The following is a 12,402-nucleotide window of genomic DNA, read 5'->3' on the forward strand; positions in this document are numbered from 1 at the left end:
GAAACTGTAATGTTGTCTATACTGTAACTTGTCACTGCACTTAAACAGTAGTAGAGCTATGATGTTAATTGTCTTGTGTACTATAATGGAACTCTATTCATTCTGGCTACCTGATGCTATAATGTTAACTGTATTGTTTCACAAATAGTTGCTTTGATGTTAAGTCTTGTAACTTGTTTGTTTACTAATTATTGCTATGATGTTGTCTGATCTAAGAGGAGAGGGGTGTTATGTATTGGGCTCAAGTGTAACACCACGTGGTTAGCTGGAGCAGCTAACAGCTCTCCACCAACCCAGACTCCAGGTCTCCAGTGCTGCTATTGGCTGCCCCTAGGCGGCAATGGGTTACTTTAAATCTATTGGCTGCCGCCTAGGGGCCAGGCTATAAATTGCTGCAAGCTGCAGCCCAATTTTCAGTTCAGATCCTGCAAGCAATAAAACATGAGCTTTGTTAAACTCACTTGCCTCGTCTTCTTTCCTGCGCGAAGAACTCACTACACAACACCTTTTAACTGCCAGTTGGTGTTCATGGATGCATTCTGCCAGTCTTCTGCCTGTTTGTCCTACACAGTGGTTGTTGCAGTTCTTCCATTGTATGTTGTAGATGACTCCTGTTTTTTCTTCTAGGGTTGCTGGGTCTTTGGGTTTACTTAGGATGTTTTGAAGGGCTTTAGTTGGCTTATGTGTTATGCTGATTCCACATGGTTGTAGTATATTTGTGGTTTCTGAGATATTTTTTGATGTATGGCAATTTCTTTAATTTCACAACATATAGACAGATTTAACTATAGTTTCAATTGGGAAAATGTGACAATCCTAGACCAGATCCAAAAATGCAAGGGAATTTCTAGAAGCCTGGCACTCTGACAAATCAGCCATCAATAGACACATAGACATTAACAATATCTATAGACTACGTAAAAGAGACAATCAACCAGCCCCAAAGAGAAAAAGACTCCAGCACCCCTCCTCCAGTAATCAGCACTCAGATCAGCATAGATTAGCTCCAAGGTCAACTTCAGACCAACAATCAAGTAAGCAATACCCTAAACAAGAAACTGCCACAGAGCCATTAGTAAACAGCCCAACCAAACAATCTCTAAAACCATCCCCACCCACACAGATAGGCAAGACACCAGAATATAAACAGACAGCAAACAGTACTCCTTACTAGCACTGATGATGTTACCTACTCAGGGTAATGAAATGTCTGCAAGAAAACAAGCAAGCTCAGAGAGGACCAAGGCCTATTCTATTCTATTCTATTCTATTCTATTCTATTCTATTCTATTCTATTCTATTCTATTCTATTCTATTCTATTCTATTCTATTCTATTCTATTCTATTCTATTCTATTTTTCTGATGCAATGTTCATCTTATGTACTGGGTTTTGGTGATACACAACATGGGTTGCAGCTACGGCTCTCCAGCAACCCAGACTAACTGTCTCCTGTCCTGCAATTGGCTAGCCCCAGGCGGCAAGAGTGAGTTCAAACCTATTGGCTGCCACCTAGGGGCTAGACTATATACTGCGGCTGGTTGCAGCCCATGCTTCAGTACAGTTCTATGAAGAATAAAAGTATGAGTTATCCTGTACTCAGCCTCGTCATTCCTGCACCAAGAGCCCACTACTTAACAGTTCATATTACCCTTTTTTGCACAGATGTCACTTTTGTTATTATAATTCTCATTATTGTTAAATGAACAAACCAATAAAACCCTTCTGAGTTTCTGCTTGTTGAAACCTTAACAAGGAATTAATTATCCATTAATGGTCATATTCTGAAGGGAAAAGTAGGAGGCCTTGTCTAAAATCACAAACCTTACTGTTTACAATACCACTGGAACATCCCACATACAACAAATGCTGCACTTCCAATTGCCTTCCTAAAGTGAAAAGGAAGTGGTCCCTATGGTAAAGGGCTTAAACACTGCCTTCTGGACCAGAATTACACATTTACTTTTCTTTCCTGCAGTAAGAAATGTATACTGACAAACCACCTTCTCTGCCTCCTCCTCCCCCTGTCTTGTTTTTGCAGTAGCTGATTCTCCATACTAGACCAGAGAAATATAGTCAGTCTCATTGCTGCTATCACTTGTACTTCATTTAGTTACACAAAGTGTATGCCTGCTACAAAGTCATACCTGGTTTTCCAGTATAGGTACACACAGCAAAATAAATATCTTCTCAAAATAAGCAGGCAGGTCAGTCTCTATGTCACTGAAGTCTTAAGTCATGATGGCTAAAGATTACTTGAAGACATCAGAAACAAAGAACGTAGGATGACTGTTGTCTAGATATCCAACTTGACTGTTTTCTGGAAGTTATTGACCCTTCAAAAATAGTATGCTTAGTAATGGTAATAATTTAGATGCACACACACACATGCCCCCGTGATAACTGAGAACAAGAGGTGTTTATATTTGTCCAGAGAATCTTCACTTCAAGGACAATTCCTCAGCTTAAGAATTTCAGGGTCTGTCAGTTCCCCTTACTGATGATTGTAATACTTTTATTTCTGGCATGGGATATATTGGACTTTCTGAAAAAGCTCAAAATGGCTTGGGGCCACCTGCAAGGAAATTCATTACTCCGTAAAGGGCCACAGCCTTGGACATGATGGTTCTGCTTAGCACACACTGTCATGGAAGAGAAAGCCTTTCCCAGCACTGCTTTACTCTCCCTGCTGAAATATCTGTGATACTTACAGACCCCCGAGGGAAGACGCTGGAAAACCAATCAATAGAGCAGCCACCAGAGAGAGAGCCAACCCCTCCATGGTATTCCAGAGGGGCAAGAGAAGTGCTGACAACTCCAGTATTTATCCAGAGAGCCTGTTTGAATCCAAGCCCCTTTGCAATTGCTGAATGTTTAATCAGTACACAAGACGGAGGAGGAGCTTGAATAACTAGGAAATTTCAGAGGAAATTAATGAAAAATCATATGTCTTCTTTCTATGGGTTCAATGCAATGGCTCAGTAGCAGTTTTTGTGCAATACATTTTTAATATTCTTCATTTACATCTGCAAATATTCCTTTATCTGATGATCTGGAACTCAAAAACTCACTTTGCCCCTCTCCCTTATACACACATTGGGAAGGGATTTTAAAGTAGCCCAATTCTGGGTTACAGCGACTCACCCCAAAGTCTGTTCCTAAATATATCACAGTAATTTTATTAGGGCATTACTGTTGCTTCCACAGGTTTTTGGAATAGGAAATTACACTTATTTGGAAGTCACCTACTTGGGAAGCTGGTGATATGTGACTCTGATGATGATTTTTGATGTGATTCTTGTTCTGTCCCAGCCTACATGAGTCCATGTTATGCTCACAAGGAGAAACCCCTCTTCCAAGAAATAGGCAGGAAACACAAGGAAAATAACCACCCCTTTTATTCTCACAGACCTGAGTCAATGTCCAAGGCAAACAAACACGGTCCACAGAAACTCAATCCTCAACACGAATGGTTGTGTTTGGCAACCATCACCTCTCACACCTTTCCTTTTATAATTCAGCCAAGGCATGGCTTCCTAATGACTTCTCCTTTGACTTTGGAGCTGCCCCATGGCATTCCTCTGTCCTACTCATTTCTCTTGCCTGCGCTTTTGTGTATCCTGGATTTGTCCCAACTGTTCTTCATTGCTGTCCAACTCACTCCCAGTACAGCTGTGTCTCAGCCTGAGTGCAAGTAGAGGGGCCAGGCTCCTCGTCTGATTGTAAGACTTGGAGCTCCTCAGAGTCTTCCTCTGACTCTAATGTCACTCTAGGCCCCTCCTCCTCATCTGATTCCTCAGAATCAGCTGCCAGATCTACTGACTAGGAAGGAATCACAGCACTATCCTGCACCACAGGACCCTTTCCCCGGGTCTGCCGGGCTGGATGCGGTCATGAAGGGAACTGTTTGTGGAATGCTGTCACCAGGGCAGGAGCATGGACAGTGGTCGCATCCTCCCAGGTGAACTCCTCCAGTCCATAGCCCTTCCACTCAATCAAATACTGAAAGCGGCTTTTCAGGCAACAGGAGTCTCAAATACTGGCAACCTCATACTCTGGAGTGCTGTCTCCATCATGTTGTTACAGTGGGGGATGTTCTGATCATCGGAGTGGACATGCCAGTTGTTCTGGGACCAACAGAGACCAGTGAAAGACCGGATGTACCCGTAACAACCGTGGCAAAGTTAACTGATAAGCAACCGGGTTGATGATGGCTTCGATAGAGAACGGTCCTAGGTACCAGTGGTCTAGTTTCTTGGCAGGCTGATTTGATGGCAGGTTCCTGGTTGACAGCCACACCCAATCTCCCACCATTAATGTAGGCATATCTCACCTCAAGCAATTGGCAATCTTCTTGTAATGTGCCTTGGCCTTATCTAATTGTTGCCACACTAATTGATAGCCCATAACTCAGTCAGATAGTTGTTAGCTGCAGGAACTGGAGAGTCAAGCCGTGAGAGGGGAAAAATCCAGGGATGATACCCCACGTTGGCTGGGAACGGTGTCATATGCATGGAGGTGTGCTGTGAGTTGTTAAACGTGAACTCGGCTACTGCAAGATAGTCCGCCCAATTGTCCTGTTGCTGATTCACATAACAGCACAGGTATTGTTCTAGGATTCTAATTACTTTCTCAGTCCCACCATCAGTTTGTGGATGATGCGCTGACAATAGGCAGATTTTTACATCTAGGGCCTTCATGGATGAACATGCGAATGGTGGCGCGGGCTGATGGCAAGCCACAGCAAGGAATGAAATGTGCCATCTTGGTCAGCATGTCCACAACCACAAATACTGTTGTGAAACCAGAAGACGGGGACAAGTCTATCAAGAAATCTATGGACACTGCTCCCCAGGGTCTTTTGAGCATTGGCAAGGGCTGAAATAGACCTGGTGGGGCCCCCATTGCTGACTTGGCCTGCCTACACTGTATACAAGATGTGACGTATGCCTGGACATCGTGTCATACTCAAGGCCACCAGAATGTACAGGAGACCAAGTTCAGTGTCTTGAACAGGCCAAAATGCCTCACCGCCGAATTATCATAACATTGGCTGAGAATGAGCCCTCTGAGTGGCCCTCCTAGAACATAGAACCAATCACAATATTTCAGGAGTCTATCCATGATGGTCCATGGGGAGTCTGTCCCTAACTCCTCCCTTCATTGAGCCACCCACGCATCATGCTGTTGTACCTCCTAAATCTGAGCCCATACATCTATTGGTTCCCAAACTGCAGAGAAAGACTCTACAGGGAAAACTGTCCTGGGCACTTCTGTATGGGAATATTCTGGCTTCCTTGACAGAGCATCCACTCTTTGGTTGTGGCTGCTTAGTATGTAGGTAACATGTAAATTGAACCTAGCGAACAAGTGAGACCACCAAATCTGTCATTGGTTCAATTTCCGGGTAGTCTGCAAGCTTTCCAGATTCTTGTGGTCTGTCCAGACTTCAATTTGATGGTGAGCCCCTTCCAAATGATGCCTCCAGGCCTCAAATGCCACTTTGATGGCCAGTAGTTTCTTCTCCCAGTTGGTGTACTTGCACCTGGCCAGATTCAGTTTCCGCGAGTAGTACGCGCAAGGGAAGAGGGCACTGCCAGGTGCATTAGACTGGAGTAACACCACTCCAATGGCTGTTGTGGGTCAGGATGTTTCAAGATGGGTTCCTTCATGAAGGCTTCCTTTAAAGCCTGGAAAGCCTGTTGCTCTGGGGTATCCCAATGAAACTGGGTCTTTTTCTGCAGGAGCCGAGTGAGGGGGGCAGTCATGGAAGATGAAGGTTCTATAGTAGTTGACAAACCCAAGGAGTCACTGGACATCTTTAACACAGTATGGGGGTTGCCAACTATGCAGAAACTCAACCTTGCTTGGCTTCATGGCAATGCACTCAGGAGAAACGTGATGACCTAGGTCCTAGGAAATCAATGGTCATTTGATAGAATTGGCACTTCTCCAGTTTGGCATACAAACGATGATCTCGGAGCCTTTACAGCAGACATGTCAAACACAAGGCCCGGGGGCCAGATCCGGCCCGCGAAGTGGTTTCATGTGGCCCGCGAAGCCATCCTGGAAACAGTGAGGGAATGGCCCCCACTGCCTTGGCCCTGGCCCAGAGACCCTCCTTCTGCCAGAGACCCTTAGATCTGTCCCACTCCTGCCCAGCCCCCCCCATAGGCATCCTTGATGCGAATGATGTAGAGCTGGCCACACCCACCCAGTAGGCCATACGCACTCTAGCCATGCCCACCCAGTAGGCCACACCCACCCTGGCCATACCCACCCGGCCCCCTGAGGGCAACCACAATGCTGATATGGCCCTCAATGAAATTGAGTTTGACACCCCTGCTTTACAGGACCTGACAGATGCTGGTGGTGCATCTCCTGTGAAGGGGAGTAGATCAGAATCCAAATAGATCACAACAAACTGATCTAACAGATCCCAGAATATGTCGTTCATGAAGTGTTGAAAAACTGTAAGGGAATTGGTCAGGCCAAACAGCATCACTGTATACGCAAAGTGCCCATACTGGGTGCCAAATGCTGTCTTCCACTCATCACTCGACTGATGAGGCTCCTCTCAAGTCCAATTTCATGAAGATTTTTGCCTCCCAGAGCCATTCCAGAAGTTCAGGGATGAGGGGCAGCAGGTATTGATTATGTACCATAATGGCATTTAATTTTCGATAGTCACAGCAAAGCCTCAATTCTCCAGACTTCTTTTTTACAAAGAACACTGGTGCAGACACTGGCAAAGATGAGGGCTGAATAAAACTCCAAGCCAAATTTTTGTCCAGAAAGTCCCACAACGTGGCCAACTTGTGGTCTGAAATGAAATACAAATGCTCCACTGGGAGAGGCGCATCAAGAACTAAGTTGATGGGGCAGTCATATGGCCTGTGTGGGGGGAATTGATCCGCCTCAGTCTTGCTGAACACATCAGCATAAGTCGCCAGTTTGGAGGGCAGGGAGACCCTTGGGGGACTCATCACCTGGCTGGCACAAACTTGGCGGGTGTGGTCCACACACTGTAAACTTGGAAAGGTGACCAAATTCTGGGACCAATAAATATGTGGGTCATGCGTCCAGAGCCAAGCCAATCCCAAGATCACAGGGAAATGCAGGTCAGAGGTTATGTAAAACTGAATACCCTCCTCATGTGAGCTGATGGCCATACCCAACGGTTGCGTGGCAGCCTTAATTGGCCCAGACAGGAGCACATGGCGATCAATAGTCTCTACTAACAGAGGCAGTTCCACTGGGCATTGGGGAACAGCCTATTTGGCCACAAATGCTGCATTCATAAAGTTTGTGGTGGCCCCAGAGTCAACCAAAGCATGTACCGGAATCCCCTGTGGCTTCCCGGGGAGGATCAAGTGTGCCACCAGTATCAAATGCCATGGAGGTCTGAGTGCAGCTCACATTGCTCAGTGTTGGGAGAAGCCCAACCTAAAACGTGTCCACAGTAGAAACACAAACCCCCCAAACTTTGTCTATTCATTTCTGCCACCGATAGGTGAAGTCTGGCAGCACCTAACTCCGTAGGCTCCTCCCACAGAACCAGACTCTCATGCACAACTGGAGCCACCTGGGTCTCTAGGGAGGCACGATGACTCCTACGCTGCTGCAGCCAAGCGTCAAGCTGCAAATAGAGATGGATTAATCCATTAAGGTCTGGGGCAACGTCGATACAAGCCAGCTCATCCAGCAGCTCCTCGACAAGCCATCCTGTAAAGCATCCATGAGTGCAGCTTCATTCCAGGATGAATCCTGGCTAAGCAGCCAGGTTCCTCATCCGACTGTAAGTCTTGGAGCTCCTCAGAGCCTTCCTATGATTCTAATGTCACTCCAGGCCCCTCCTCCTCATCTAATTCCTCAGACTCAGATGCCGGATCCACTTGCTGGTGAGGAATCACAACAATTCTAATCATATGTTCCGATATGTTAGAAATTATTTTTGTTTAGATATAAGTAGCCTAGACTCGTGTCTCATGAAGCAGAAATGCTAAGTGAAAAAAAATAATGAATGGATAAATAAATAAAGCAAGCAATAAAGGAATCTACTTCACTACACAGTACAGTACCTCTTAACCCCTTTTATGGCTAGCAATACCTTGGATGCGTGCTCTTCTGGCAGGGCACCACATTAACAGGAATGATGATGATGATGATACAGTAATGTTATCCAATTTGTTGTGTCTGACTCTTGGTGATTCTACAGGCCAGGTCTTTCCACATCTTCCAATACTTGTACTACATCTTTTGAGTTGTTCTATGCTCTAGCTCAGCCATGTCAAACACAAGGCCTGCGGGCCAAATCCAGCCCACCTTATGGTTACATCTGGTCCACAGAGCTGCCCTGAAAACAGCGAAGGACTGGCCCACAGCACCTTTGGCCCAGGCCAACCAGTTACTGGTCTACAACCTGGTAATGGCTCTCCAGGCCAGAATATGCTCAGCCCAGGAACCAGTGAGGGGCCGCCCATGCCTCCTGGGCACACATGCAGGAAGCGGAGAGAGTGCAGAGCTGCTGATCATCTTGCCCCATTCTGAGTGCTTCCCTTTCACTCAGGATGCCAGCGTTCACAGTCTCCTGTGCACACACCCAGGGGTGAGGCAGAGGCAATGGGGCAGCCCATCGCCAGTTCCAAGGCTGTCCCAAAGGTCAGATCAAGCAAGTTGCCTCTCCTTCCTTTCTTCCTCTTTCCCTCCCTCCTCCCTCCCTCCCTCCCTCCTTCTCATTCCCATCTTCCTCCTTCACTTCTCATTCCCATCTCTTTCCTTCCTCCATGCTCAGGAAGGAACAATGAGAGGGGGAGAGATTGCCAGCGATGCTGGTGGCCATGTTGCCATCAGCCATGGGCCATGGCTATTCCAGTGAAAGGGAAACGGTCCTGGTGAAAGGGAAGTCATGGCTGTGAGGCTAGATAAGCGAATGGGGAAGCCGATCTCTGTGTGCTCGCCACCTTCTGTGCGCACCCACCCCACCCCGCTTCCCTGAGGTCCACCACAACCCTGATGCAGCCCTCAATGAAATTGAGTTTGATACCTCTGCTCTAGCTGGTGTCAGCTTTGATGGTGTCCAGATACCATGTTCTTTAGCAACCTGGTTTCTTTTCACTGCTAACTCTTCTGAACATAATTACTTTCTCCATTAAATTCCTCCACACAAATGGCCAAAATAAGTGAGACACAGATTTGTGGTTTTGCCTTCCAATGACATGCCTGGTGATATGTGCTCCAGTACTTGCTTGTTGGTTGCCTTTGCTGTCCAAGGAATATGCAGAAGCCTTCTCCAGCGCCAGAGTTCAAATGAGTTGATGTTCTACCCATCTTGCTTTTTTAAGGTCCAAGCATGAGTAGCTTACAGGGAAAACAATAGAGTGGACTAACCTACATTTCATTGCCAGGCTAACATCCTTGCTTTTCCATATTTGGTTCATGTTCATCATTTCTATGCAACTCAGTGCAATCCAATGTTTTATTTGTGGGCTGCATTCCCAGCTTTGAGCAATCTGCAATCCTAGGAAAGTGAAGTTTTCCACACATTCTTTCTCTTCACCATTAATTACTATTTTGAGGTTTCCATTCCTTGTAGTGGTTATGAGGTTATCTTTTTGATGTTCAGGAAGAGACCAAATTCTCATTTTCTTCTTTTTTTAATCAGATGTTACACACCTTCTTTGGTTTCTGAGAAGAGAGTTGTATTGTCAGCATATCAAAAATTGTTGATGTTTCTTTCTCCAATCTTTACCCCAATTTTTTATTCTTCAAGATTTGGCTGTCTCATCATCATCATTTCAGCACACAGGTTGAATAGGAAAGGGGAGAGAATGCAATCTTGTTACACTTGTTTCTCTATTTTAAGCCAATTGGTTTCTCCATATGGTGGATTCCTGATTTGTATAGAGTGATTGCACCAACTTGACCAGATGTGCTAGTACCCCTAGATCATGTAGGGCTCTCCATAGCTTTGCAGGATCAACACAATTGACAGATTTTTTGTACTCAATAAAACACATGTAAATGATCTTTTGATATTCCCAATTTTCTCGTGATCCAAAGCAGATTTGCAATATGGTCATGGGTACCACAACCCATGGATTGCACTTATTGCCAGACAAAACGTATAGAAAAGACAGCTAAGAAGCATTTTATTATATTTTCTTTATTTACAACTGCACATCAGTAAAGAGTTAATCAGGAAATATAATTCATCAGGTGGTTTCCAGTAAGAGCTTTTCTTGGCAGGATATTGGGACAGCAGTGGAGTCTGGACATTCTCCAAGGACAATCAATTGCACCATATCTACCTGTTTACTCTGGCTTACTGCAAAGTATGTTTAGGTGTGGAAAGTGTTCTGTGATCTCTATAAGTGTTTGTAACTGCAAAGGCAGACAAAGAAGTAGAAAATGGGAGGTACTGGGCTCCAAAGTGATATCATCATCATCATAATTGGAAGGGATGTTGAATTAGTTTCCATCCATTGCTTCTTGTCTTGTCTTCTGGTGCTTTGGAAAATAGGCTGACCCCCTCTTCTTTGTGGCAGCCCCTCAAATATTGGAATAGCACTATCACGTCACCCCTTGTCCTTCTTTTCACTCATACTCAATTCCTGAACTGTTCTTTATGTGGTTTAGTTATCATTCTTCACATGTCTTAACCTCCAGTCCAGTGTGGTCTTACTAAGGCCTTATAAAGTGATACTAACACTTCATGTGATTTTTATTCTATCCCTCTTTTAATGCAGCCTAGGATTGCATTGGCATTTTTAGCTGCTGTTGCACACTGTTGGCTCATATGAGGGCAATTCAGAAATAAACCTCCATTTGGTTATCAATGACAGACACTCGCAAATTGTACACATTAGAAAACTACATTATGTTACTTTTTGACATAATCGCCATTCAAATTAAGGCACTTGTCATAACGTCTTACAAGGTTTGAAATTCCTTAGTAGTAGCGTGTTTCCCTGAAAGTAAGACCTACCCTGAAAAAAGCCCTAGCTTGATTTTGGGAGGTGGGCCTAATAGAAGCCATACCCCCAAAATAAGCCCTAGTTTTGGGGCAAGGCACAAACCTAAAAATCAAGCTAGAGCGGGGGTGGGGGAGTGGAGCTTCCCCACACACCCCACACCCATTTACCTTGCAGCCAGGCCTCTCCTCGCTGGCCCACTTCTGTAGTGTTTTCTGCAGCCAGGCCTGCATTTCTCAGTCACAGGCCTTTCTTGAAGGCCTGTGCAGCCAAGAACTGAGCTACGGATTGAATCCATAGATTGGTCCTCAGCTGCATAGGCCTTCTGGAAAGGCCTGATTGCAAAATGCAGGCCGGAATGCAGCTGCAGAATGCAGCTGCTCCTTTGGCCCAAGAAGTGGACCTTCTTGGTGGAGCTGTCAGTGCCAGAGGTAAGACATCCCCTGAAAATAAAACCTAGTGCCTCTTTTGAGGCCAAAAAATTAATAAGACCCGGTCTTACTTTTGTGGAAACACGGTAGTCTCTTGGCGCCAAATCTGGGCTATCTTCGGAGGGGGGTGATCAAAAACATCCCACCGGTACTGCTTCAAAAGTTCTTGGTGAACCAACATCACACTGGAGGTGGTGCCATAGAACAGGGCTTTTCAACCTTTTCACCCATTGTACCACTTTTAGGATAAGGCAATATCCGAGCATCACCAATCGTCCAGCAAGGTGTCAAAAACTTGACCCAAAAAAAAGAAAGGAAAAAAGTGATGAAGTACAGGTACTCCTCGACTTACAACAATTTGCTTAGTGACTGTTTGAAGTTACAACGGCACAGAAAAAAGTGACTTATGACCATTTTTCACACTTATGACTGTTGCAGCATCCCCAGGGTCATGTGATTTACATTCGGATGCTTGGCAACTGATTCATACGTATGACGGTCACAGTGTCCCAGGGTCATGTGATTACCTTTTGCAAGTTTTTGACAAGCAAAGTCAATGGCCGGGTGAGGGGGGGCAGCTCATCACTCAAGTTGCAGGGTGCCTGTGTGTGGGGAATCCGTGGGTCTCTGGTGGAGGGGGGTGGGACTGGGGTGGGTGCCCTCCTTCCCTCCCTCTTTCCCATTGTCCCTTCCTTCCTTCCTCTTTCTCTCTTCCTTCCTTTCCTCCCATTGTCCTTACCTTTTTTCTTTCCTTCCTTTCTTCCTTCCTTCCCTCTCTCTTTGTCCCTTCCTTCCTCCCTCCCTCCCTTTCCTTCTTTCCTTCCTTCCCTCCCTCTTTGTCCCTTCCTTCCCTCCCATTGTCCCTACCTTTCTTCTTTCCTTCCTTTCTTCCTTCCCTCCCTCCCTCTTTGTCCCTTCATTTTGCAAGCAGGAAATCTTGTACAGGAATTGCAGCCGGGGATTTCTCTCCCCTCACACACACAGACACACACAGAGAGA

The 12,402-nt window shown here is 45.5% G+C and overlaps 1 protein-coding gene across 1 annotated transcript in view; it reads right to left on the reverse strand.

Moving 5' to 3' along the window:
• Positions 1 to 2,814, reverse strand: part of LOC310635553 (venom factor-like) — a 156,409-nt gene extending 153,595 nt beyond the window's left edge. The window contains exon 1 of the mRNA XM_083354609.1: positions 2,711 to 2,814. Within this exon, the coding sequence (XP_083210735.1) occupies positions 2,711 to 2,781 (71 nt within the window). The 5' untranslated portion in view covers positions 2,782 to 2,814. The remainder of the gene's footprint in view (positions 1 to 2,710) is intronic.
• Positions 2,815 to 12,402: the final 9,588 nt, after the last annotated feature.

Source organism: Vipera ursinii, assembly GCF_947247035.1.
Source record: "Vipera ursinii genome assembly, chromosome: 2".
Taxonomy (NCBI): domain Eukaryota; kingdom Metazoa; phylum Chordata; class Lepidosauria; order Squamata; family Viperidae; genus Vipera; species Vipera ursinii.